Source organism: Cnephaeus nilssonii (genome assembly GCF_951640355.1).
Source record: "Cnephaeus nilssonii genome assembly, chromosome: 5".
Lineage (NCBI taxonomy): Eukaryota > Metazoa > Chordata > Mammalia > Chiroptera > Vespertilionidae > Cnephaeus > Cnephaeus nilssonii.
The window spans coordinates 78,395,241-78,420,114 of NC_137076.1; the positions used below are offsets into that span (position 1 = coordinate 78,395,241).

The following is a 24,874-nucleotide window of genomic DNA, read 5'->3' on the forward strand; positions in this document are numbered from 1 at the left end:
TCAGGGAGAGAAAGGCCTGGAGTGTGAGGGAGACAGGAAGCTCTGGAGGGCAACCCCAGGTGAGAGGCAGGAGTGGCCCAAGTGATCTCCTAGAAACCTATTTCTCCAAAACACGCGATCTCCGCTCTGTTGGAACTTTTGCCTAATCTCTGAGCCTCACTGTCCCTTTTATTCTAAGCAGCCAGTAGCAAATGATCCTGATCTCCATTCTTTGTTTTTTCTGGTGTCATTCAGCCTGTATAGCCATGGTTAGGGGATGATGAGAGGGAGGAGCCACGTGGAGACCATGTGGAGAGCTGCATTGACAAGGCCACAGTGAAGCCGAGTCCACTATAGATCCTCCCTTTAAGGACTCTGCTGCCCAGGATGACTCACAGCCAAAAGAGCTTCCGACTCAGGATGGACAAGGTGAACAAATGCCCACAGGGCATGAGACAAGACAGCCTTCTTCCACGTAATACAACGCGCTCCCGAAAGCCCTTGTCAAAGGGAGTATTTGAAATGACAGCCATGAAGGTACCTCCTCTAATCCCCATCAACCATTCCAACCCTGTGTCAGCTGAAAAATACCCACTCAAAGTTTCTCCTTGAATCTATTAACAGGGATATGCTATTTAAACCCCTACTCGATTGTTTGATACTCCTGGCTAAGGAACAAGAGGTGAAATGGGAAGGTGGCTAGACAAAGCACTTAGATTTGGCAGACAAATCAATTTCTGTTCCACTAGGAGGATGAGATTGCAAGAAATCATTTATCTTTGCAGAGGATAAAATCCTTGCGCTCGCTAAGATGACCTGTACAGGACTTAGAATAATATGAAAATTTAAACTACACAATACTATACAGACTGAGAAATGCAATGAGAAAAGAGAATCCTTCTATTGATGTCTAATTCACTGCACATTACACTCTCCACAGAGCACTCTGTGGTCTTGAGTGTGCCTGTGAGAGAGAGAAAAAATGCACATATCTGACTGCCCAGATATTACAGCTCAATCCACCTCAGGACAGCTAATAAACCGGTGTTGTTCTGCAAAGTATAACATTTTAGCCCAAATAATATGCTATGCTTTAATTCACACAGATTTGTAAAACCCCCATTAGCATTTTATAATGGTCTGCAGGAGTAGCACAGTGGAAAGAGCTCTGGGTTAAGGAGTTAGACCTGAGTTCAAGGACTCACTGTGCTATTTATTCACAAGAGGCAAATCACTTACCCCTCTGGGACTCGGTTGGCCAGAATGAAGGGAATCTAAATCTTACCTATCTCCTTCAAAAGGGTTTGGGAGTGGGAGGGAGGGGGAGTAATTGGATGTGAAAGCCATTTACAAATTTCAATGTACTATCTAACTAAGCTCCATACCTGCCCACTCCCTCCCACATCACCCCACACACCTTTCCTGACTAGAGCAGGACTCTACCACCAACCTGCCCTGCAGGGACTAATCAGACCTGGGAAGAGGTGCCCACCTCACTCGGGCTCTGTTAATGTTCATCATGAGGACAAAATTAATTAAAGAGCTAACTCTCACCCCCTCTACATATTGACTCTGAATCCCCCACCCTTCCCCCCTCCCAACATGTAACAGAGCTATTGACAAGTGGCCAAAGTGATAAGGAGGCATTTCCCTTCTAGGCTCCTCCTAGTTTACGTGCTTATTTGCGTGGGCCAGTAGCTTCACTTCTGAGTCTCCCTTTCCTCGTCTGTTAAATTAGGACTCCAGTACCTGACTCAAAGAGGTAGTGAAAGGATTAGAACCAGAGAACCAGGAGAAGGCCCAGGCCGGGCCAGGCCATACCCACTGCTGCTCCTTACCCTCCACGACACCCACACCCACACTGCTCCGCCGTGTATTCATTGGGGCAACGAAGAACCACTCGTTGGTCTTGTAGCTGTAGGCTTCCACCGATGCTAGGCCTGGGAGATAAGAGATTTGTGAGAGTTCTATGGTGCCAAGCCTCACCCTGCTGTGCTGGGAAACTGAGGTGGGGAAGAGTGCAGACCTAATTGTATGGCTCAGCACCGCCTCAGCCACACTCTGCGGCCCATGGCACCTGCCCAAAACACATCTGCAAGGTCAGGGGTTATAGCTGAACTGCTTTGCAAACATAAATTGTTAAATCTACAGAATGGAATAAATACCTGAGGCTGCTTCACTGAACACCTACCAATTCCCACACTTCTATTCCCTTTTCATCTACCTTAGAGGCTGAAAAGCTGAACACTTCCCAAACTCCCTTGCAACTAGGCGTAACCAAATCAATATGACCTACCCAGAAGTCTGATGGGGATTTCTGAAATAGCCCTCCTGCTTTTTTGTACCTGGAACACAAACATATTGGCTGTAATGGCCATCTTGTGATCATGAGGATAAGGCCAAGAGTCTCTTACAGAACTTGGCCCCAATATTTTTGAGCAACTGGACCAAGTCAGCCACTGCCAACCTCTAGACTTCTTGTTTCATGAGTAAAACAAAATCTCACAGCATGGATGGAACTGGAGAGCATTATGCTAAGTGAAATAAGCCAGTCAGAGAAAGATAAATATCACATGATCTCACTCATTTATGGAATATAATGAACAACATAAACTGATGAACAAAAATAGATTCAGAGACAGAGAAGCATCGATCAGATTGTCAAACCTCAGAGGGAAGGTAGGGGAGGGTGAGGGTAAGGGGAAGAGATCAACCAAAGGACTTGTATGCATGCATATAAGCCTAACCAATGGACACAGACAACAGGGGGGTGAGGGCATGAGTGGGGGGATGGGAGGGATGGGGGGGATGGGGGGAATAAGGACACATATGTAATACCTTAATCAATAAAGAAATTTTAAAAAATAAAAACAAAATCTCTTGTTTTTAAAGCCACAGTTTACTCAGTTTTTCTAATTACAACCAAAAGAAAATCCTAAAAGAATTCTAAAAAACACACACACATACACCCTTTTGTTCTCTTTATTCCCAGGTCCTGTTACTATGGGCATCCCTGGTGGCACTACAAACCCTGGAGTTACATGAGTGAGGCAAAGAGAAGGCTGGTAAAGGTCACCAACTTGTAAAGACGCACATGAAAATTCAGAGAAGTGAGAAATATTGTTGTCACATCCCTGGGGGCCAAAGGATATCATTTTATTTTAATAGAGGTATTGCCTACAGAGACTCCACCTGGAGACATGAGGAGAAATGAGATAACTTCTCCAAGTCCGTGTCCACTAATAGTTTCTGATTCTACCTTTGAAGCTAGATAACAACCAGGAGCAAAGGGACATTCCTGCAGTGGCATAACTTGCAAAGATTCAGTGGGGCTTCAGACTGTGAACTGAGCCAGGTCTCTTCCTATGGCTCCCTCATCTGTCCAACAGTGGGTTCAGACTACAGTGCTGAGATGCCTTCTAGGTAAGCACGCTCTCTTTCTAAGCCTCATCTTCTGAATAAATGGTTCCCAGCCACTGGAATGGAGAAAGGGCCCTCTTCTGTCTATGGGGTCCTTCCTGGAGCCCTAGAAATGACAGCACATGGGCAGTTACATGTTCTTTACATGTTCCAGACCTGGCTCTGGCACCCAAGCTGGGAGAAAGGATAGGTATGTTCTTGGGGAAGTAAGTATGGATGGACAGAAGGGTTGGCCCAAGAACTGGCTGAGCAAACCAGGGTTATGGAGGGTGTGTCCCAGGCTGGGACAGGTAGGGACCGTGTCCAGGACCTACCAGTACTGCCATCAAAGCCCCCCACGGCGTAGAGCAGGTCATTGAGCACGGCTGCGCCCAGTGTGCTCCGGCGTTCCTGCATGCTGGCAATGGACGTCCACTGGTCCTTCACACCGTCATACACATCCACTGTCCGCACACGCAGTGAGCCGTTAAACCCGCCCACAGCATACACGTGGCCAGCCATGAACACCACACCTGGGGCACGGGAAACCAAGACACACTAAGATCGTCTCAGGCATGTGAATAACTCGCCACAGAAGATGATCCCCAACCTTAGACATTTGGAAGTCATTATGGGACTCATTGGATTTTTTTTTTCATATTTGCTTTTCTAATTTTGTTTGATTCAAGCAAATACTTGAATTTTAGCTGAAGTCCCTAAACACATAAGAACTGACCCCAGAAGGGATAGCTAGAAACTGGGCAGGCGGGAAGGAAAAGAAAGAGGGTCTATAATGCACAGATGTTTGGGGAAACAAAGAGCAAAGCAGGACTCAGGCACCAAGCAGAGGCACGCAGCGAAGGCAGCTGTGCACAGGGAGGTGGTGCTGCTCACCTGCTCTGCACCTCCTGGAAGGAAGCTCAGCAATCTGGTCCCATCGGTCCTCCTCGAAATCATAGCACTCCACGCTGCGGATCGCCTTAGGTGCCTGGCCACCGACCACAATCATGACCTCCAGAAAGACAGGTGAACATTAGCTGGGGCTCCCCAACATCGGATTCATGGGTGATCAATCCCTGGTGCTTCCACATGCTAACTGCCCAGGGTCCATGGGTGACCTGAGATGCCAGTTTACAGAGCCACATATGAAGATGCTGCCTCTAATCACCAACAGGCATGACTATTCAAAAAAGTCTAATGAGCATCTTCCCACAGAAACACAACCATAAGGTCTATGTTTCCCAGATGCCACTGGCAGAGCTATCTATGTTACACGTGGTCAGTGGCATCTTCTGCAATTTCAGTGCCCTCAAGGATTTGGGGCAGGGAGACTAAATCTTATATTAAAACAAAATATTCTAAAATGTATATCAAAGTTTGCGTATATTTTAGAATAGAGTGCAGAATTTGGGTGCATTTTTAAGACAAAATTATTTTTACAATATTTCTGAATGCATAGACTACAGAGAGTACTTATTCATTGCAGTATGGAAAATATTTGTGAAACACTGCTTTGTGTGGTTAGCACAAAAATGTATGTAACTGATGATGATCTGAAAAACAGTGCTAACAGTACCATTTCAAAGTAAGGTGGTAGCTACCACTGCCAGCCATTGTATGAAATATGTTGTCATTCCCTTGTCACAACTCTGTGAGGTAGATATTATCAATTCCATTGACAGGTGAGAAAAGTAAAGCTCAGAGAACTAAATTGCCCAAGGTCACACAGCTAAGAGTGGCAGAACAGGGACTAAAAGTCAAGTCTACCTGATACAGAGGTGAGGCCAGACCCATCCCTCTCCTGCTCTAGAGACAGGGTCCATGCAAAGATAGCTCACCACATCCATGTTTTTCAAACTGCAGGTCATGTTTCAACAGTGGGCCATGGGATCAATTTAATGGATTGCAACAAGCATACTTTTAATAAACAGCACATAAAATATAGTAAGGGTATTATTGCATGAAGTATCTGTCCTGGTTATACACACATAGGTGTCTCTTGGAGAGCAATTCAAGCATATTTCTTAGTGTAGGGCAGGGGTGGGGAACCTGTTTTCTGCCAAGAGCCATTTGGATATTTATAACATCATTTGTGGGTCATTCAAAATTATCAACTTAAAAATTAGCCTGCTATATTTGGTCAAGCATTTCAATAACTCACCCCTAATGCCTGGGTAGGGCCAGACCAAATTATTTCTCTGGCCTTATACAGCCCTTGGGCCAGAGGTTCCCCACCCCTGGTGTAAGGTATAATATAAATAAATAAATAAATAAATAAATAAATAAATAAATGCCATTCTTCTGACCACAGTAATAGAACTGCAGTACTTAACTGTGGTATCCCTGTTGTGACTTTTCTTACATGTTATTAATAAGAAAAATTAAGGTATCGAAGTTAACAATATGTTAAATATTTTAATAAATTTGTGCAAATTCATGACTGTCTTCATAATGACATCACTCTCACTCACAAGATACTATCTTTTTTAAAAAAACACATTTTTTATTGATTTTACAGAAGAGTAAGAGAGATAGAAACATCAATTGACTGCCTCCTGCACGCCCCCTACTGGGGATCGAGCCCACAATCCAAGCAGGTACCCTGATCTTAACAAACCAATAACCTACTGGTTCATGGGTTGATGTTTAACCACTGAGCCACACTAGCCGGGCTCCAAGACACTTTCTTAAGAGGAGAGAATGGGGTGGAAGTCATAAGCAACTAATCAATATAAGTCATAGGATTTTCTCATTACCTATAGCCTGTCTTATTTATTCCAGTGGTTCTCAAACTTCAAGGTCCATCAGAATCACCTTGAGGGTTTGTTAAAACACAAATTGCTGGGTCCTGCCCAGAGTTTCTAACTCAGTAGGTCTGGAGTAAGACTGAGAATCTGCATTTCTAACAAGTTCCCATTGATGCTGCTGCTGTTCCAAGATTCATACTTTGATAACCATTGTTTTAACCCATAAACCACAGGGATTTCCTGGTGATGTGCCAATAACAATTTTTGCCATTATGAATTATTGTAGTGCTCTTTACTTCTCCACAATTTATTTTTGGGGAGAGAAGTATCACCAAAATCTGTGTGAGTTCACAGAAGTACATCCCTCAGGTGAACATTATCTGCAATATGAGGAGGCAGACAACCACTGCTCAAAATATCAAGCCTGTTTACCCCAAGATTCCAGATTCAGGCTCACCCACTGCCTGTGTAGGCCATCACTGGTCATCAGAGTTAGTCCACAGCTGTCTGGGGCCAAATGGATGACTGAAGTTCAACAACTCGGAATTTAGTTCTGACTTCTGGAACATCCCAAAGGAACCCAGGACACAATTCAGGCTTAGATCTGCAGCTGCTTCTGGAAATAAACATTCTCCACTTGACTTTCCTTCGTGTCTAGGCACAGAGGGCCCATGCTCTGTGTCAAGAGCAGCCCTTTTTCAGAGGAAAGCTGAATTCTACACTGCTTCCCACCTGTAATTATTCTCTTAGAAAGGCATGTGTAAACAGTTTAAGGGGGTGTTAATGAACAAAGCCTCTCCACAAACTTCAGACAATGCCCAAGCCATCCAGGGCCAAATGACTTGCCCTGCATTCGTAAACATACCTAGAACTTGCATTGTCCTTCTACTTTTGAGTTGGTAGAGCTAAAATGAAGTCAAATTATTGCAAAGATTTTCTTTGAAATCTAATTTGGGGAGCTCAGTGAGAATCAGACCAGTGTTAAGATTCCCCCCCCCCCCCCCCCCCCAGTGACCTCAGGCACCCAACACACTCACATATGCTGTTCCCACTCTTTGAAACATTCCTCCCCTTTCTGATCCCTCTGCTTTCACACGCTTCTTCCAGGTCTCAGTTTACATGTCACTTCTTCCAAAAGGGTCTCTCTGACCTCCAAATCTGAGTTATATGTCCCTTCTTTGAGATCACACATGCCCTGTGTTCTTCCATTAAAACTGCCCATCATTGTACTTTAACTGTCTGGCGACCTTGTCTTCCCTCCTAGACAGTGAGTCCTGCCAGGACAGGAAATTTATCACCTCAGTCACCAAGATAATCCTAGGGCCTTGTGCTGCTATGTCAAAGCGAGAACTCAAATATTTATTTAGAATAGAGAATGAATGAGTAGCAAATAGCACATGCAGAGTTTAACGAAAGACATACACAGTTAAAGGGGGAAAATACACAGGCCAGAAATTCATTTTCTTGGATTAAGACATATTAGGCACCCGATTACAATTTTGGGGACGCTGAGGAAAAACAAAATAAAAAGAGAAAGAGAGTTTTTTCCATCTTTTGACTCAATTATCAGACGAAAGGTTTTATTCTTTATACAAGCTGTAAATTAAAAAGGCAAAGCTTTCAGGAAAGCTGACCATCCCCAGAAACCACCTTCCACCAGGGGTACCAGGTGGTACATTCACATTGAAGAGAATCCAGCACCCATCTCTGAGAGTTTTCATAGTACACAGAAACAGAATTATAGGAATACAAAAATTTCAATGTGCCAATCAAACATGAGTAGAAAGACAAAAATAATACAGGACAAGGTTTTCAAAATAAACTTGCCTTTGAGCCCATAAAACCACCGGTGAGAGAAGACTTTTAATATCCAAAACTTGTGCAATGATCTGGAAAGAGTAATTATGAGGTTGTGTGGAATAGGCCATCAGTTTCTGAAAATGTGGAGGTAGCCCAAAGCAGAGAGAAGTATCTTTCTGCTTGTCTCCTAAGTATAAAAAAATCCAGTTTCTATGGCAGCTCTTGCAAAAAGCCATCATACAAGGAACACTACACTCATCATCAAGTAATTGTGCACAATAAAAAGAAAAAATTTCCTGTCTGGAATAATAACGAATGATTGTTTCCATAGATACCTGATCTTAGCAACCAATTAGACAAAAAGGAGTACTCACCAAGGTCTATATGCATTACATCTTGAAACCATAAACCTCTAGTTATTTAAGACCACGAGATAGCAGGGCAAGAAGAGCCCTGAACCATTCTCTAATTGCAAACCCTCATTTTACATTTTCAGAAAATCTCAGTCCCAAGGAGTTCAACAGACATGTTTGTTTCTTTCCCCAACACCCCTAAATCCCAATTTACTAAATATCTGTAATGCCTTTAATAGCAATTACTGAATCAAATCAGCCTATTTAATGATCCCTACTTTTAACATTTATCCTTCAAGGTAACCCTGAGTTAAGAACTACCAGTGGTCATAAGGGAACCGCAATAAACTAAAGAACCGGTTCCAGGCTAATAATTATGATTTAATCATGCTCAAGAATTGCAATGCACTTGGGCGTCTCTCAGGGCACCCCACCCCACCCCACCCCTCAGCTGACACTGTGTTGAAGGCTGCAGAAGTTTTGGTGAATGGAGAGTTCTGGTTGACAGACTATGGGTGAGCAGACTCAACTGTGCGTTGTGGGGGCGGGGGCGGGAGATGGTTACTGGACAATTCCCAAGGAAAACAAGCTCATTTGGAAAGTCAAATGGCTATTTACTTTAGGGAGATTAGTGAGTGAGACCATGGAAAGACTACCTGATTCCTTAGGAAGGTCATTTCACTCCCAGCATAACACAATGGTTTTTAAGTAAATATAAAATGCTCCCTTTCACATGGATGATTCTGACTTTACCAGTAAGACTGGGAGTGAAGGCATGTTGGTCCCTCCTCATGATATGACAGCGACTCTGTGTCTGAGAGCCATTAGTTACCAGAGACCAGTCAGGGAAAGGAGCACTAGGTAAATAGCAGAGCTTTCCAGCACATTGTGGACCAAGACCCTAACCCTAATCCCATAGTCATTAAACACTCCACTAAGATGAGCATAACAACCTGGGCTCTGCACACTTATTTCATCAGCAAGAGTAGAGTGTGTGTCCAAACTCTCTTCCATGACCGGTGAGCTGGGCAGAAGGCAGGCCCAGCCAGTCGGTCCCTCGGGCCAGGGCAGGAAATGAGACTCTCTCTTACCCTGGTGCGTGGGGCCGCAGGGCTAACACCAAAAATTCATCCGAAGGAGCATGTCGAGGTGGAGACAGAAGACTTGTCCCAGCAGGTTCCTGAGCAACAGGTGCTCCAGACAAGGACTGACAGCCAAGGTGCAGAGACAGTAGGGGAGAGAACCAGCAATGGGAGAGAACAAGAGTGGGGAAGAGAGGATGGGAAATGGGCTTTGGAGTCAGACACATCTGGCGTCAAATATCAGCCAAATAGCCAAATAGCTGTGTGACCATGGGCAAGGCACTTACCCTCGCTGAGTCTCACTTTCATTACCTATAATATCAGGATAATAGAATGTCTCTCCTTTGAGTGTCAAAAGGCTTAAATGATATAAAGTACTTAGCACAGTGCTTGGTAAATAGCACACACTAAGTGTCAGCTTTATTACATCAACACCAAAATCATTACTGTTGCCGCTACTATTAAAGCAATTGCTAAAAAACAGACTCCCAATAAACGGTAAAAAGGACACATGATCTATGAATGGGAGAGTGAGCATCACCACTGATTCCGGGGGTGACGATAGGGCTTTTTCAAGACCTCAGTGTGCTTTCCAGGTGTGGCCTGAGTCCATTTAAAGGCTCAATATGGAAGAGGAGCAGGGCCAGCCCAGGGGCCTGGCCCAGGTGAGACGTCATCCTACCCACCATGCCACCTTGTTTCCAATACCATTTACTGAAACCAAGACAGCCCTCACCCACTTTCAGCCCAAATGGCTTTTCAGTGTCTCTTTGTTTTTTTAATCCTCACCAGACGATGTTTATTAATTTTTATTTATTTTATTTTATTTTTAGAGAGAGAGAGGAAGGGGTAGGAAGGGAGGGAGAGAGGAAGAGAGAGACAGGGAGAGAGAGAAACATCAATTGGTTGTCTCTCATACATGCCCCAGCCAGGGACCAAACCCACAAAAGTATGTGCCCTGACCAGGAATTGACCCCACAGCCTTTCGGTGTACCCGACGATGCTCTAACTGAGCCACACTGGCCAGAGCATGGTGTCATTTTAAATAGAAATGTCAGCTGAACTGAAATTACAGTGAAAAGTGCCAGACTCAGTACATCTCCAAAGGGTACATTTGCATCTTCCTGGAACTTCATTTCTCCACTGCAATCTGTGGAACGAGGCAGAGTAGGAGTGTTTCAAGCAGCTGGGAGACAGCCTCTGGTTGTCCATAGCAACCTAGCCTCAGGGAAAATGCTGGGCAGTGAATGTGTGGGAGCCGAGATGATGCCATTAGCTGTTCGGTGTGAATGTGTCAGTATGATGGGGCATTTATGGCTCAGAAGAAAACATCCTTATTAGCCTCTGCAGCTATCTCAAGGCAGAATCCTTCTTTAAGGGAGAGGGTTTGGCTGGCAAACAGGTTCACTGCTGAGAATTGCTGAGAACAATGCAATCTCTCTCCACCACCTTGTTTCTCAGTCAGCTCTGTCAGCAAACCTATCTGGACTGAATTCAGGAAAGCCCAACCTAGGCTGCCCTTGGAATTCCTGTGGCTGCTCTGCCAACTAGCCCAGTTATCTCCCAACTCCTCCTCTTTCTCCACTTATTTGGCTACTTATATATTTCTATCTTACTCTCTCAGAGGGACCTCTTAAAATTAAGTTCCCAGAGGGCAGGAATTGGGTTTCTTTCCACACAGCATCCAGCTAAAATGCTTTTGTGAAATTTGGAGGCAATATAATAGTACAGTTAAAAAGCACAAGGTCTGTAGTCTGTCATCCTTAGCTTAAATCTCAGCTCAGCTATTTACTAGCTGTGCTTTAAAGATACATCACAAATTCTTTGATACTCCTCCATTCAAGACATATAACTTAATTCCCCTCCCCATGTATGAGCTAGACTTAGTGACTCATATCTAGCAAATAAAATACAGCAGAAGTGATGGGACATCCCTTTGAGAGTAGGTTACAAAAAGACTACAGCTGTTGTCTCAGGCATCCTCTCTCAACCTCTTCCTGTAGTAGAATTACTTCCTATGGGGGAAGCCAGCTACCATGTCAAGAGGGCATGCAAGCAGCTTATTGAGAGGCCACAGGGTGAGGAACTAAGGCCTACAAGTAACCACAAGAGTGAGCTTAGAGCCAGATCCTCCCCAAACAAGCCTGTAGGTAACTGCAGCGCTAACCAATAGCTCACTGCACCTTTATAAGAGGCCTTTGTCCAGGACAAACCCAGCTAAGCCACTCTGGGATTCCTGCCCACAGAAACTATGAGATAACAAACATTTGCTGTGTTAAGCCACCAAGGTTAGGGTAATTTGTGATGCAGAAATTGGTAACTAAAACATAATGAATAGGTGACATAACCCAAGATCCAATTTCCTCATGTGTAAATGAGGGTAATTACAATTTTGAAAATCCTATGAGATAATAAATGTAAATCACTTAGCCCAATGCTTGGCACATGCTAAGTGCTCAGCAACTGGGATCTGCTATTATCATCACTGGGCTCAAAAGCATAAGCTTTGAGTTGGCCAGACCTAGATCCAAGCCCTCATGCTGCCACTTAGCTGGGCAAACCATCCAATCTCACTGAATCTCGCTTTTCTCCAACATTAGAACTTCCAAAGTTGTTATCAAGATAAGATAATGTAGCCCTAGCTGGTTTGGCTCAGTGGATAGAGCATCGGCCTGTGGACTGAAGGGTCCTGGGTTCAATTCCGGTCAAGGGCACATGCCCAGGTTGTGGGCTTGATCCCCAGTAGGAGATGTGTAGGAGGCAGCTGATCAATTATTCTTTCTCATCATTGATGTTTCTATCTCTCACCCTCTCCCTTCCTCTCTGAAATCAATAAAAATATATTAAATATTTTTTAAAAAATTTAAAGACAAGATAACATATATAAAGTGCTTTGTCTAAAACACAAGGAAGCTGGATTTAGACAATCCTGCTTATATCATCATTAATGCCTTTGGTGATAACGACAATGACCCAGGGAAGCACAGTACAAATAACTCTAAGGGCCATCAGATGGTGTGAGCCAGTTCTCTCCTGCAGTCATCTAAACCAGTTTCTGGATGTTCACTCCCATGGACAACTTGCGTTTGACCTTGGAGACAGCTCAGGCCTCAGCTCCTGCAGAAAGCTTTCCCCAGCCCCTTACCCCTTTCCGTGTTCATAAAGTGTCTTGCCCATACCTCCATGTGGTACTTGCAGAGTCCACTGTAACATCTAATGCCCCTCCACCTAGTATGGAGCATCTTGGGAAGGGACCGGCTCATATTAGTCTTTGTGGCTCTAATACCTAACCCAGTGGCTGGCAATTAGTAACTCAATAGAAGTGTGTTGGGTGAGTGGATTAATAAATTAATGAGTTAATGCATGCATGGTAGTTTATGGTTTAATACCAGTGTTGTTTTTTTAATCTAAGTGGTTTACAACTCTCTAGAACGACAACTGGATTAATTCAATATTGGACTTGTGGGCTGAACTAAATGTTCTAGGATTGATCTACATTAGTGATCAAAACAGGATATGATGTAGGACATATCCTCACAACAATCATGCAAAACCACATGTATAAATGCTGAAAGCATTGGAAAACAACTATGGGTAATAGAAATGGTCAGTATTAAATCTCCACAAGGTTATTTCTTCTTTAAAAATCTCTCTCATTCATGAAAACTTTTCCTCTCACCTAGTCTGTGCCACATACAGGCTCTGTGCCAAGGACACAGATGAATAATGCCTGAAATCATGGAGCCAGTTTAGTGGAGAAGCTAACACCCTAGAGGGGAACCCTAAATACCTCCCTGAAGTGTCAGCCTGGGGCACTCAGTCATCTTCTGCACGTTTTCCAGAAAAGAATGATGCCATCATCAAGCTGACCTCCCTTTCTCCATTAAATAAGGTTTCTCACCAATTATATTTCTACATATTAACAATAAACTACCAGAAATTTGAATTTTAAAAGAAAATATTTACAACAGCATCAAAAAACTATGAAATACCTAGGGTTAAACCTAGCAAGACCTATACACTGAAAACTACAAAACATTGCTAAGAAATTAAAGAAGGCCTGAACAAATGGAGCTATATACTGTGTTCATGAATCAGAATTAGTATTGCTAATATATCAATTGCCCCAATTGATCTAAAAATTCAACACAATCCCTACCAGTCCCCACAAGCTTTTCTGTAGAAATAGACAAGCTGATTCTAAAACTTATATGGGCATGCAAATAACTTACAACAGCCAAAACAACATTGAAGAACAAAATTGGAGGACTCACACTACCTGATTTCAAGACTTACAGTAAAGTTAGTAATTCAGGCAACATGGTATTACTATAAAGATAGACAAACAGATACAAAGAACAGAATAGAGTACATAAATAGACCAACACATATATTGTCAATTATTTACAACAAAGGTGTCAATGTAATTCAGTGGAGAAAGGAGAAAGTTTCCAGTAAATGCTGTGGGAAAAAACTTGACATTCAAATGCAAAATAAATGAACCTTGACCCCTTCACATACCATTTTTTTTATCTCAAAATAGATCATAGACCTAAATGTAAAACCTAAAACTTTGAAATTTCTAGAAGAAAGTATAGAAGAAAATCATTGTGATCTTAGATTACACAAAGATTTTTTTAGATAGAACACAAAATACATAAATTATAACATAAAAAAACTTCATAAAATTATAAACTTCAGCTCTCCCAAAGATACTCTAAGAAAATGAAAAGACAAGACATATATTTGCAATATATATATACACACACACACACACACACAGAGTAGCCAGATTATTATGATCTCTGAACGCATAATAATCTGGCCACTCAGTATATATATATATATAGATATATATATATAGATATATATATATCTATATATATATAGATATATATATAGATATATATATATAGATATATATATATAGATATATAGATATATAGATATATATATAGATATATATATCAGTATATATATATATAGATATATATATCAGTATATATATATATATAGATATAGATATAGATATAGATATAGATATAGATATATATCTATATATATATATCTATATATATATATATCTATATAGATATATATGAAGCCCAGTGCATGAATTCGTGCATGGGTGGGGTCCAGCCAGCCTGACCAGGGGGAGGGGACATGGGCGGTTGGCCAGCCTGCCTTCTGGTCGAACTCCTGGTCGAGGGGACAATTTGCATATTAGCCTTTTATTATATAGGACAGTGATGGGCAACCTTTTGAGCTTGGTGTGTCAAACTTCGCCAAAAAACTGAGCATAACTCGGGTAGTGTGTCACTTTGAGGAAAAAACATTATTTTGCAAATGTTTCATCCTCAGGAGCAGCAAATATTTCATCCTCGGCATACGGCCGCCTCAGCGGCCGCGTGTCATCAGAAATGGCTATGCGTGTCAGTGCTGACACGTGTGTCATAGGTTCGCCATCACTGATATAGGATATACACTTAGTGGCCAGATTATTATGCGTTCAGAGATCATAATAATCTGGCCACTCAGTGTATATGATAAAAGACTTGTATCTATAATATATAAAGAATTCTTACAAATCAATAAGAATAACCCAATTTTTTAAAGGGGAAAGATCTGAACAGAGACTTTACTAAAGAAGATATACAGATGGCAAATAAGCACATGAAAAGATGCTCAATCTCATTAGTCATTAAAGAAATTCAAATTAAAACCACAGTGAGATATCACTACATATCTACTAGAATGGCTAAAATTTTTTAAAATAGATAATACAAGTAGTGGGGAAACTATAAATTAACTGGAACTCTCGACCATTGCTGATGGAAATACATAATAGTACAGCCATCTTTAAAAAAATGTTTAGCAATTTCTTATAAAGTTAAACATATACTTACCATACAACCTGGGCAATCCTACTCCTGGGTATTTTCCCAAGAGAAATTAAAATATATGTCCACACAAAGATCTATAAACAAATCTGGAAGTATGAGTTCAAAGCAGCTTAATTTGTAATAGCCAAAAACTGGACACCCAAATGTCCATCAACTGGTGAATGGATAAATAAATTATAGTACATCCATATAATGGAATATTACTTAGCAATAAAAAGGAATGAACTCTTGATAAATGCAACAACATGGATGAATATCACAGCATTATGCTAAGAGAAAGAAGGCAAGTTCAAAAGGCTATCTACAGCATGATTCCATTTATATGACATTCTAGAAAAGACAAAAGTACAAGTACAGAAATCAGAAATAGTTGCCAGGGGGTTGGGGGTAGAAGAAAGGGCTTGACTACAAAATAGCACAAGGAAACTTTTTGGAGTGATTAAAATATTCTATGTTTTTATTAGAATGGTTATTACATGACTGTATGCATTTGTCAAAATTCATCAAATTGCACCCTTAAAAAGAGTGATTTTAAACATGTATAAAATTATTATTCCTCATAAATCTGAATTTAAGAGAGAATAATATGGGATGTTCAGAATAAGGGTAAGATATGCATGTATCAGGGCAGAGGTGCATGGAAAATCTCTGTACCTTCCCCTTAATCTTGCTGTGAACCTAAAACTGCTCGAAAAATAGTCTTAATTTTTAAAAAGAAGCAAATGGCCAAAACCGGTTTGGCTCAGTGGATAGAGCGTCAGCCTGCGGACTTAAGGGTCCCGGGTTCAGTTCTGGTCAAGGGCATGTACCTTGGTTGCGGGCACATCCCCGGTAGGGGGTGTGCAGGAGGCAGCTGGTAGATGTTTCTCTCTCATCGATGTTTCTAGCTTTCTATCCCTCTCCCTTCCTCTCTGTAAAAAATCAATAAAATAAAAAAAATAAAATAAAAAGAAGCAAATGTATTGGCAATGCATCTATTAATTAGATGAATGAAATGTTTTAATTAAAGGAGATTTTTATAATTAAAGAGAAAGAATAGAAAGAATCCTTTTCATCTGCCACCAGAACCTGAAAACTTGTCCCTGGAAGGCAGTTTGGTACAAGAAAAAGCACACAGATTTTAGAGTGGAACAGATATTGGTTCGACCCCCAGCCCTGCAATTACTAGTACGTAACTGGGCAAATAACTTAATCTGGATATGCAGATTATTGTAATGATTTAATGATAATCCGAGAGTTTCTCTCGAATATTCCATTCCTCAAACCCACAGTGGAGATCCCCCTCATTAATTTAAGAGCTCAAACAATGGTGACAGGAATAGAGTTTGAGAAGCAGGTTGAACAGTCTAACCTTAAATCATTCACGGATTAAAGTCAGGGAACAATGGGGCAAAGAGCAGCAATGCTTTTTTTTTTTTTTTAATTCCTTCAACAGATTCAAAGAAGTCCTGGTTCAAGTTGCTTGCAGAAGGCTATGTGCCCAGCAATCTAAACATTTTCATTCTGAAAATAAATGGTTCACAGTGGGGAGCACAGGCCACAGGCGGGAACACTGGCCTCATGAAACAAGGGGCAGACTCTTCTCAACTACAGATTCAATGTCTGGGAAGGTGGGGAGTGGGGAGGGGGGCTCAGCTCGCTTAGTCCAGGTTCAGACACAAAATTGGCTTTGATTTTTTTTAATCCATCTTCTTATGGGTATTGTGGCAAAAGTTAGATGTGGGGTCTAGGAAAGGAGAGGTCACTGGGTATGGCCTCCACAAAAAGAAACTGGACCAGCTCTGCAGCATTTCCTTAGCTCCAGAATACCCTACCCAGGAAAAGATGCCATTACACTGATAACATAGTATGAGAACCTCAATTTCCAAAGAGAAACATCACAAGGAACATCGCAACAAGGCCTGCTAAAAACCCAGGATGGAAAAACCCTCCTCCATGTAAAACATCAGTGCACCTTAGAATCAATAATCTCAAGACACAAAGCTTGTGGAAATTTACATCAAAATGAAGATGGTATTCAAATCGATGGGAGAGAGGGAGATTGGTTAATTAAAATAACTTGGAGCATCTGGCTCATTATTTGCAATATAAAGAAAGTTGTATTCCTACCCTCACTCCTTAACACAAATAAACTGTAAGTGCACTGATCAAGTGCATCAAATATAAAACAAAAATCATAAAAGTACTTAAAGAAAACATGGGAATATTCATGATAATCTCAGAGTAGAGAAAACATTCATAAGCATGATACAAAACCTAAGCTATAAAGTAAAAATTAGATCAATTTGACTGCTTAAAAACTGTTTTGGCCCTAGCCGGTTTGGCTCAGTGGATAGAGCATCAGCCTGTGGACTGAAGGGTCCCGGGTTCGATTCCAGTCAAGGGCACATGCCTGGGTTGCGGGCTCAGTCCAACATGCAGAAGGCAGACAATCAATGATTCCCTCCTATCATTGATGTTTCTCTCTCTCTCTCTCTCTCTTCCTCTCCCTTCCTCTCTGAAATCAATAAGAATATATTTATTTTTTAAAAAACTGTTTTGGAGGATTCAAAAACATTATAAATAAGTTTAGAGGCAAACTCCATACTAAGAAAAAAAATATGTTTTAAATATATACAAAGGCCTAACCTCTTTAACAAAAAAAGAGCCCTTAAACCCCTTGATAAAAAAACATACAGTCTAATAGGAAAATGGACAAAGGACATGAATAGAGAATTTAAAAAAAGAAAAGAAATACAAATGCCAATAATCATATGCAACCAAGATTAATCTTACCATTAAAAAAATGCAAACCAAAACAAGATGCCAGCTTTTAAAAGATGTTTGATACAGAAATGTTTATAATATTTAAAAATAGAAATATCTGCAAATTCATCAATATAGGACAGTTAACTAATGGTACATAAATATAATTAAATACCATGTACCTATCACAATTTAAATGCTGATTTTACCTCTACTGATAACACATTTAAAGCAGTCTGTAAAATATGGTTGAGTAGGAGGAAAAAAAGATTTTAATCTATGTAGCAAGATTCCATTTATTTAAAAGTGTACATTTTTATCTATTTGTGAATAAGTGCACAGAGATATGTCTGAAAGAAAATTCACCAAAATGATCACAATGATTGCCTCTGAGTGGAGGGATTTCAGGAGATATTTTAAATTTATTTCAAAATTGCAGTATCCTTTTAATAATCCAAAATGAGCACATATTCCTATCATTAAAGAAAACTGTTATTTTCATTTTGAAAAATATGAAGAAGCCTGAGTGAGCTATTTCAACAAAATAAAACAAAAGATTGTCAATATGCAGTAAGGCAAGTGGCCACTCAGACCAAGGCCTTTGCCCTGTGGCTGCCCCTTGTAACCAGCACTGGACAGCAGGAGGAAGACAGGTACATACATAATCTCAGGTTTACAATGGTGAACCAAGGTGCAGGTTGTCATGGGTTCAGAGAACAGCTTTGGAGGGTGAGAAAGACTCAAGTGAAACACTGGTTCCACCATATTAGCTGGTTTGCGACAGGCCAGTGGGCCAAACAAGTGGAACAGGGAAGCTGAGACAGATAGCTGAACAAGCTGGCAGAGCACTTTACAGCAGATACAGGTCACCTCCCTAGAGAGAACATCTAGGCCTCAGTTGTAGTTCAGCTCCAGGCCCAGAAAAGCAGCAAAACCAGGTGGGCGACACCAGGACCAGTTGCAATGACTAAAGACCCCCTGCCCTGACCCTGACCAATCAGTGGAGACCATGACCCTAAGGGAGCACACCTAAAAAACTGATGAATATTCTGCTGAAGCCCTCCCCTGAAACCTCCCCTAACATTCCTGCCTACATGAGAGAGATAAAAGCCTCAAGACAAAGGACCCAGCTCCTGCTCTCCCTCTGGGCAGTAGCCCACACCATGCTCTTTCCCCTCTCTTCCCCACAGGCACGTATCTCCTAAATTCTAAGGGACCTCCTGGGCTGGCTGGAACCTTCCCACACTCAGCCATATGTTAGGATCCTAGGAAGGCTACTCGATGCCAAGCCAGAAAGGATGTTAGAGACCATCTAGTGCAGCATCTTTCATTCAGCAAATAAGGAACCTGAGGACCAGAGAAGGGAGGAGACTTGCAGGGAGGCAAAGTATCCAGAACCCTGCACAGACTCTTGATCATGGGGTCCCCTCCTATGCTCACCCTTTCCTTCCTCTGGCTGCCCCCTCCTGCCCCTCACAATGTCTCATTTCCCATTTCTATTCCCTGCTTCATTACCTATCAGACTTCTTAAGCGCCTTCTCCCCTCTGGCAGCCCTAACTGTCCTTTATGGCTCTGTGGTAATGGAAGGAACCAGACTAGAATTGTTCTGACTCAAAGAAGGGCCTAGAAAGAGGATTGTTATGGCCATCACTAAGTCAAAACCAATACAGCATTCTTCTGCTTTCAAAAGCAATGTAGCCCAAACCGTGGTGTGAAACAAGAGAAGGGTAGAGGGAAGGGCTTTGAGGTATTCTCAATCCGCCCTGGTGACATTGGAGATTACCTTGAAACTCTTAAGAAAGGAAGAGCCCAAAAGAGAGAGGTACCAGCAGATTCAAGAGGAACCAGTAGACTCCATCTCTTTGATCCTAATACAACCAAGGTGCAGGGCAGCCATGGGTGAGGAAAGACTTGGAGGCAGGAACAGAAGGCCACCTTCCCTGGGCGCAGTCCCAACTCTTGGCAGTGACTGGGCTGGGGCTTACCTTGGGTAAACTGACTGGAGTCCTGGGCTTGGTCCTGGGGTTCTTAATCAAGAGTCTCTGATCCAGAGGGAGCAGATGATATTTCATGGCTTCGATGAGGAAGTCTTTACAGGTATTATTATTCTTTATCAAAGCTTCTTCTTCAACTGTCTAGAAGTAATAAACCACAGGTGATCCAGGAGCGGAGCCTGGCCACATCTACCATGCTGTCACCCCAGGCTGAGTCATTCTGTACTCCCACACTCATTCATTCTCACAGCACATCATCTCAGACCTCAAGAGAAAGGTCCACAGAGTTATAACTTGGTGGTCACCTCTTGCATTTCAAGAGTACTGTGGAATAAAGTGATTAAACTCAGGCATCAAACCAACAAGGATAAAAATTCCAGCTCTACCACTTAATTCTTCTTATCCTCAGTTTTCTCATCTATAAAATCGGCATATTAAAATTACCCACAACCTAATTGTGTCTTCATTTGTTTGTTTTGAAGCTTAAAATGAGATTATGTAAAACAAAGACAATTAGTTGTCCTGAAAGCCTTTTTCCACATTCCACCTGGTTTGAATGTATCACAATGTTTATGCAAATGGTCAAACATTTGAGAGGAGGAAAGTGAGGAAGAGGAAGAGGGTGGTATCCACCAGCCAACCTTTGGAAGCATGAAATAAAACAATGTGACTATCAAGAAGAAGAATTCATATCCATATTCTTAAGTGAAATCCTAAGGATAAAACTGGCCAGTGAGGCACCCTCTAACGGAGCAGAGATATAAGAGTAGAAAAAATGTCCTGCACAAAAGTCCCACCTACTGACCTCACCTTGGACCCCATCTAAGCTGGGACAATAGCTTCTTCACCTCTTATTCCAGAGTTATGGGCGTAAGCAGGTGCTCAGCAAAAATAATCCTAAATGTTTCCTGAGCAAGACCAAGGATGAAATCAGCCTGGTGCTCTTTCAAACCTCTACCGTTTTGGTCCAGATCAGACTGCTATGTGGCATATCTGAAAGGGGCAGTGTGGTCTCCAGAGGCCACTTCATTTTTTTTTTCTTTTTTTTTTTTTGCTGAAGTGCTTGGAATCTGTTGGGAAAGGGTCAATTCCATTCAACAGCTAACTGACTGAATGATTCTAGTTGGACAGCCCAGCACTAGACCCCAGGATGAACAACATAAGGTTTCTGACCCTGAGGTGCTCAAGTCCAGTTGGAGAATGAGAAGGGCCTCCCCACCTCAGTTATCTTCACCTCAAGCTGATCATGCACAAGGCCTGACTGAGCCTCTCCTAGGTGCCCACCTGTGACTAGGAGAGGAAATGTGGCCAGGGCCATCACCTGCTGGGCAGCATTGGATCTGGCAGGGAAAGAAGGATGGGTAAGACAGGGCCTCTGTCACATCTGGCAACTTCCTTCCTCAGAGATGAATCCCAAGAATACTTCCAAAAACACTGTCTTCTGGGAAGGTTTTTTCACCCTCCCACTGAGGGACTGAACCAGGTTGAGACAGGTCATAAACTTTTAGGGTCAGTTAAAAAAAGTAAAAGGTTGAGAGAGGAGCTCTAAAAAACTTTGGGAGGAAAGAGAAATGCATAAATAGCATTTCTCCCAAAGAACTCATTCAGCTTGCATGAAAAGCTCCCCTAGAGAGTTAGTGCTTCATGGGTACAGAGTTTCAATTTTGGATGATGAAAAGTTGTAGAAATGGATATGGTGATGGTTGTACGGCATGGTGAATGAAATTTATACCACTAAATGATCTACTTAAAATGGTTAAAATGATGAACTTTATGTTATATATTTTATCACAATAAAAACTTATTTTAGAGATATAGCATGTTACATACTTAGAACAGTATTTTTAAATATTTAATGAAAGCCTAATAAATGTTACCTATTGAAAACAAACAAACAAGGAAACACCTCCCCGAGAAGTCCGACAGTGTTGGTGCAGGTCTTCCCAGGGCTTTCCCTTTCTCCTCCTCCTCCTCAACGATCAGCCATCCCCAGTGGGAAACACCAGTTTGAAGTTTCAAGGTCAAATGAGTGTTACTGAAATATCCTCTTCTTCCAGAGGTGTTCTGAAAAGAGCCCTTTTTAAAAGGAGGTCTTACACAACAGTTCTCTTGCCCATTGCCTCTGACCCCTTCTTCTCCGGATCTGAACCCTACTCTGCCACAATAACCCGGGAACTATGTCCTAATGTCTTTGTTAAGTTTTGGTTGTGGACACTTGCTGCAGGATGTGACTAGGGGTCTCTAAGGCCCCTTGAGCTTTCTCTGGAACCCAGGTCCACAGACTGTCCTTCCTCCCTGTGGAAGCAAGACTGTGCTGGAAGCCAAATGTCCACTTCTACCTTTGATAAGTTTCCCACAGGACACTGGGAGGTTTGACTGACACTGCAAGCTCTGGCAGGTTCAGTCCCTCTGCTTAAGGGACCTTTTCTACTGGAAGGATATGCTGCCACCAGGTGGCAGTGGTACCATTCAAAGTGCAAAATACAGGGCTCAGCACCTGAGAAGAGGGCTGAGGTTAAGAGTTCAGACTGCATTTCCCTGACATGAGGCCTATGGACTACAGTGTCATGAGCTGAGGACTTTACAAGTGTTTGTGAGGACATATTTCAGCTGGACTCACTGAGCACGGCTGCAGGCTTCACATGGATGGTCTCATTCTGTCCTCAAATAATCCTGCACAGGCAGGTGCCATTTTTACCAGAGGAGAGAACACTGAGGTTGAGAAAAGTTGAGTATTTCTCCGGCGTGAGACAGCTGAGAAGTGACAGAGCTAGGTTCCTGGGCTACTGAGCATCCTCGTATCTTTCCTTCACTCTTTCCATTCCTTCCAGAGACTTGTCAGGGATAGCTGAGGGCTGACTTAATGCCTTGGAGTTTCGTTTCATTCATATATTTAAGTTTTAAACTCTCCTACTTGTAAGAGTATGTAATGTCATTTGCTGTACAAAATAAGTCATGTAATAGATAAACAGAATAGAGAGCATTAAAGGTGGTGGCCTGCTTAGTGCAAGGTGTGTGTGATAGAGCCAGAATTTGTAACAAAGGGGGTTATAATCTCTGCTCAGGGGGTTATTATAAGGATTAAATGAAAAAACATATGGTACCCTGTTTTCAGAGGAGGTAGATGCAATATGCATTCCAGGCACCTGTGAGAGTTGATTTATCAATCCCAAATTGGACCCCAAGTGGCCTAAAGCTAAGGCAAAAGGGAACAAAGCAACGTTATGGAAATGACGCTTCTGACTGGTCCTCTACCATAAAAGTTGCTAGACACCTAACTTACATATTTACAACTCCTTTGGTCCCACAACAACACTTTTGGGCTCTGTTATAATTTCCTTTCTATGGAAGAAGAAATCAAGACTTTAGAGGTTAAATAAAAACTCCAAGCTAACAAATAGTAGAGCAGGGACTGATACCTAATTGTCTTATTTTCAAACCAATGCTCTTATGCTACCACACCTCACACTTAACTCAATGGGTTAATGCCCTCAACCAGTACAGAAGACCCAGAAAACTCCTCAACCACTCCAGACAACCAGGGTAACCCATGCTAACCCTAGAGGCTTATTCTTCACACAGGACTCACCTGGACTAGGTAATCCCTAGGTAGAAGAGGGAGACGGACATGTTCCATCAGCTTTGCCATGTGCTCTAAACGAGTTTCTTTCTCATAATTGATCCACGAAATCACAGCTTCAAATACCTATAAAGTCAACATAGATAACTTTACCAAAGAGACAATAGCTTTCAAACAACTTCCTCAACCTGAAAAAAGAAAAAAAAAAGTTAAAAGTCATCCACAAATGTGTTTAACTTAAAGTTCAATATTTAAAATAAAACAAAAATATAAAGTCTTTGTTTAGTAGCTGATGTAAGAGAGTGATCACACATACACATGTAAGTTATTATAAACTTGTTATCCCAAATGTAGAATCATCAAGTTCACTGCAAAATAAAAATCAGTTCCAATCGTTATTTAAGAGTAGACATACCGAGCAGTCACTCTGAACCAAGTTTTATAAAGACTACTCAAGAGGACCAAAAGCCCTGGCGGCATTGTCATCCATCATCCCATTCACACACACGCTCCCCTCATTAATCTCTCCTCGGTTAAGACAGAATAAAAACAATAAGAAGACCCTCTGCCAAAAGTTGGTGGTAATGGTGAATGTGACATTGAATGACAGAGAATTTCTGACACTGAATAGCAAACATTTCTCCTTTGGTTTGACCTCTCCTTTGAAGAGAGATTTCATTTCTACACAAATCAAAACTGGACTTGGAACCAAAAAGGAGACTCTATGGTTTGGGTGTTTGCCTTACTCAAGGAGAAGTCCAAATTCAAACTCTGCACCACCATAAACACACAGACAGATAAAAATCAATGTTGGTAAGACTGCGGGAAAACCAGAACCGTTTGTGGAAACTTAATTAACAAGGCTCTTTAAAGGAAGGGAAGAATTTGGCAGTATCAACAAAAAATTTAAATGTTCATACTCTTTGACCAAAAAAATAAAGCGCTAGCCTACAAAAACACAAAAGTGGTGCAAGAATGTGTTCCAAGATGTTTGCTGCACATTTTCTTAACAGGATAAAGAAGGGAATAACACAACGTTTACTAGTGGAGAAATTATTAAACTAGTAACCATGCCATGGGGTATTTTCAGCTGTTAGAAAGAATAAAACAAAACACCGTGTTGAAAGTGCTCGAAAGTTAAGGGGGACATGACAGATGGACATAGACAACGCCTACTAGATGTGGTTTTCACTGCCAACATTTAGGGAAATTTAAACATAAAAGAGAATAATGAAGAAATCAGATCAGTGCTGCTTGGGCAAGAAGGGGGTGAAGGTGAGATCAAAGTTAC

General features: G+C 41.7%; 1 protein-coding gene across 5 annotated transcripts in view; it reads right to left on the reverse strand.

Moving 5' to 3' along the window:
* KLHL3 (kelch like family member 3) overlaps positions 1-24,874 on the reverse strand; it is a 209,228-nt gene that overhangs the window by 15,269 nt on the left and 169,085 nt on the right. For all 5 annotated transcript variants that reach the window (XM_079771903.1, XM_079771905.1, XM_079771904.1 and 2 more), the window contains 5 exons: positions 23,593-23,709; positions 19,995-20,144; positions 4,273-4,390; positions 3,714-3,911; positions 1,818-1,919 (listed from right to left, as the gene is read on the reverse strand). In XM_079771903.1, coding sequence (XP_079628029.1) covers positions 1,818-1,919; positions 3,714-3,911; positions 4,273-4,390; positions 19,995-20,144; positions 23,593-23,709 — 685 coding nt within the window. The remainder of the gene's footprint in view (positions 1-1,817; positions 1,920-3,713; positions 3,912-4,272; positions 4,391-19,994; positions 20,145-23,592; positions 23,710-24,874) is intronic.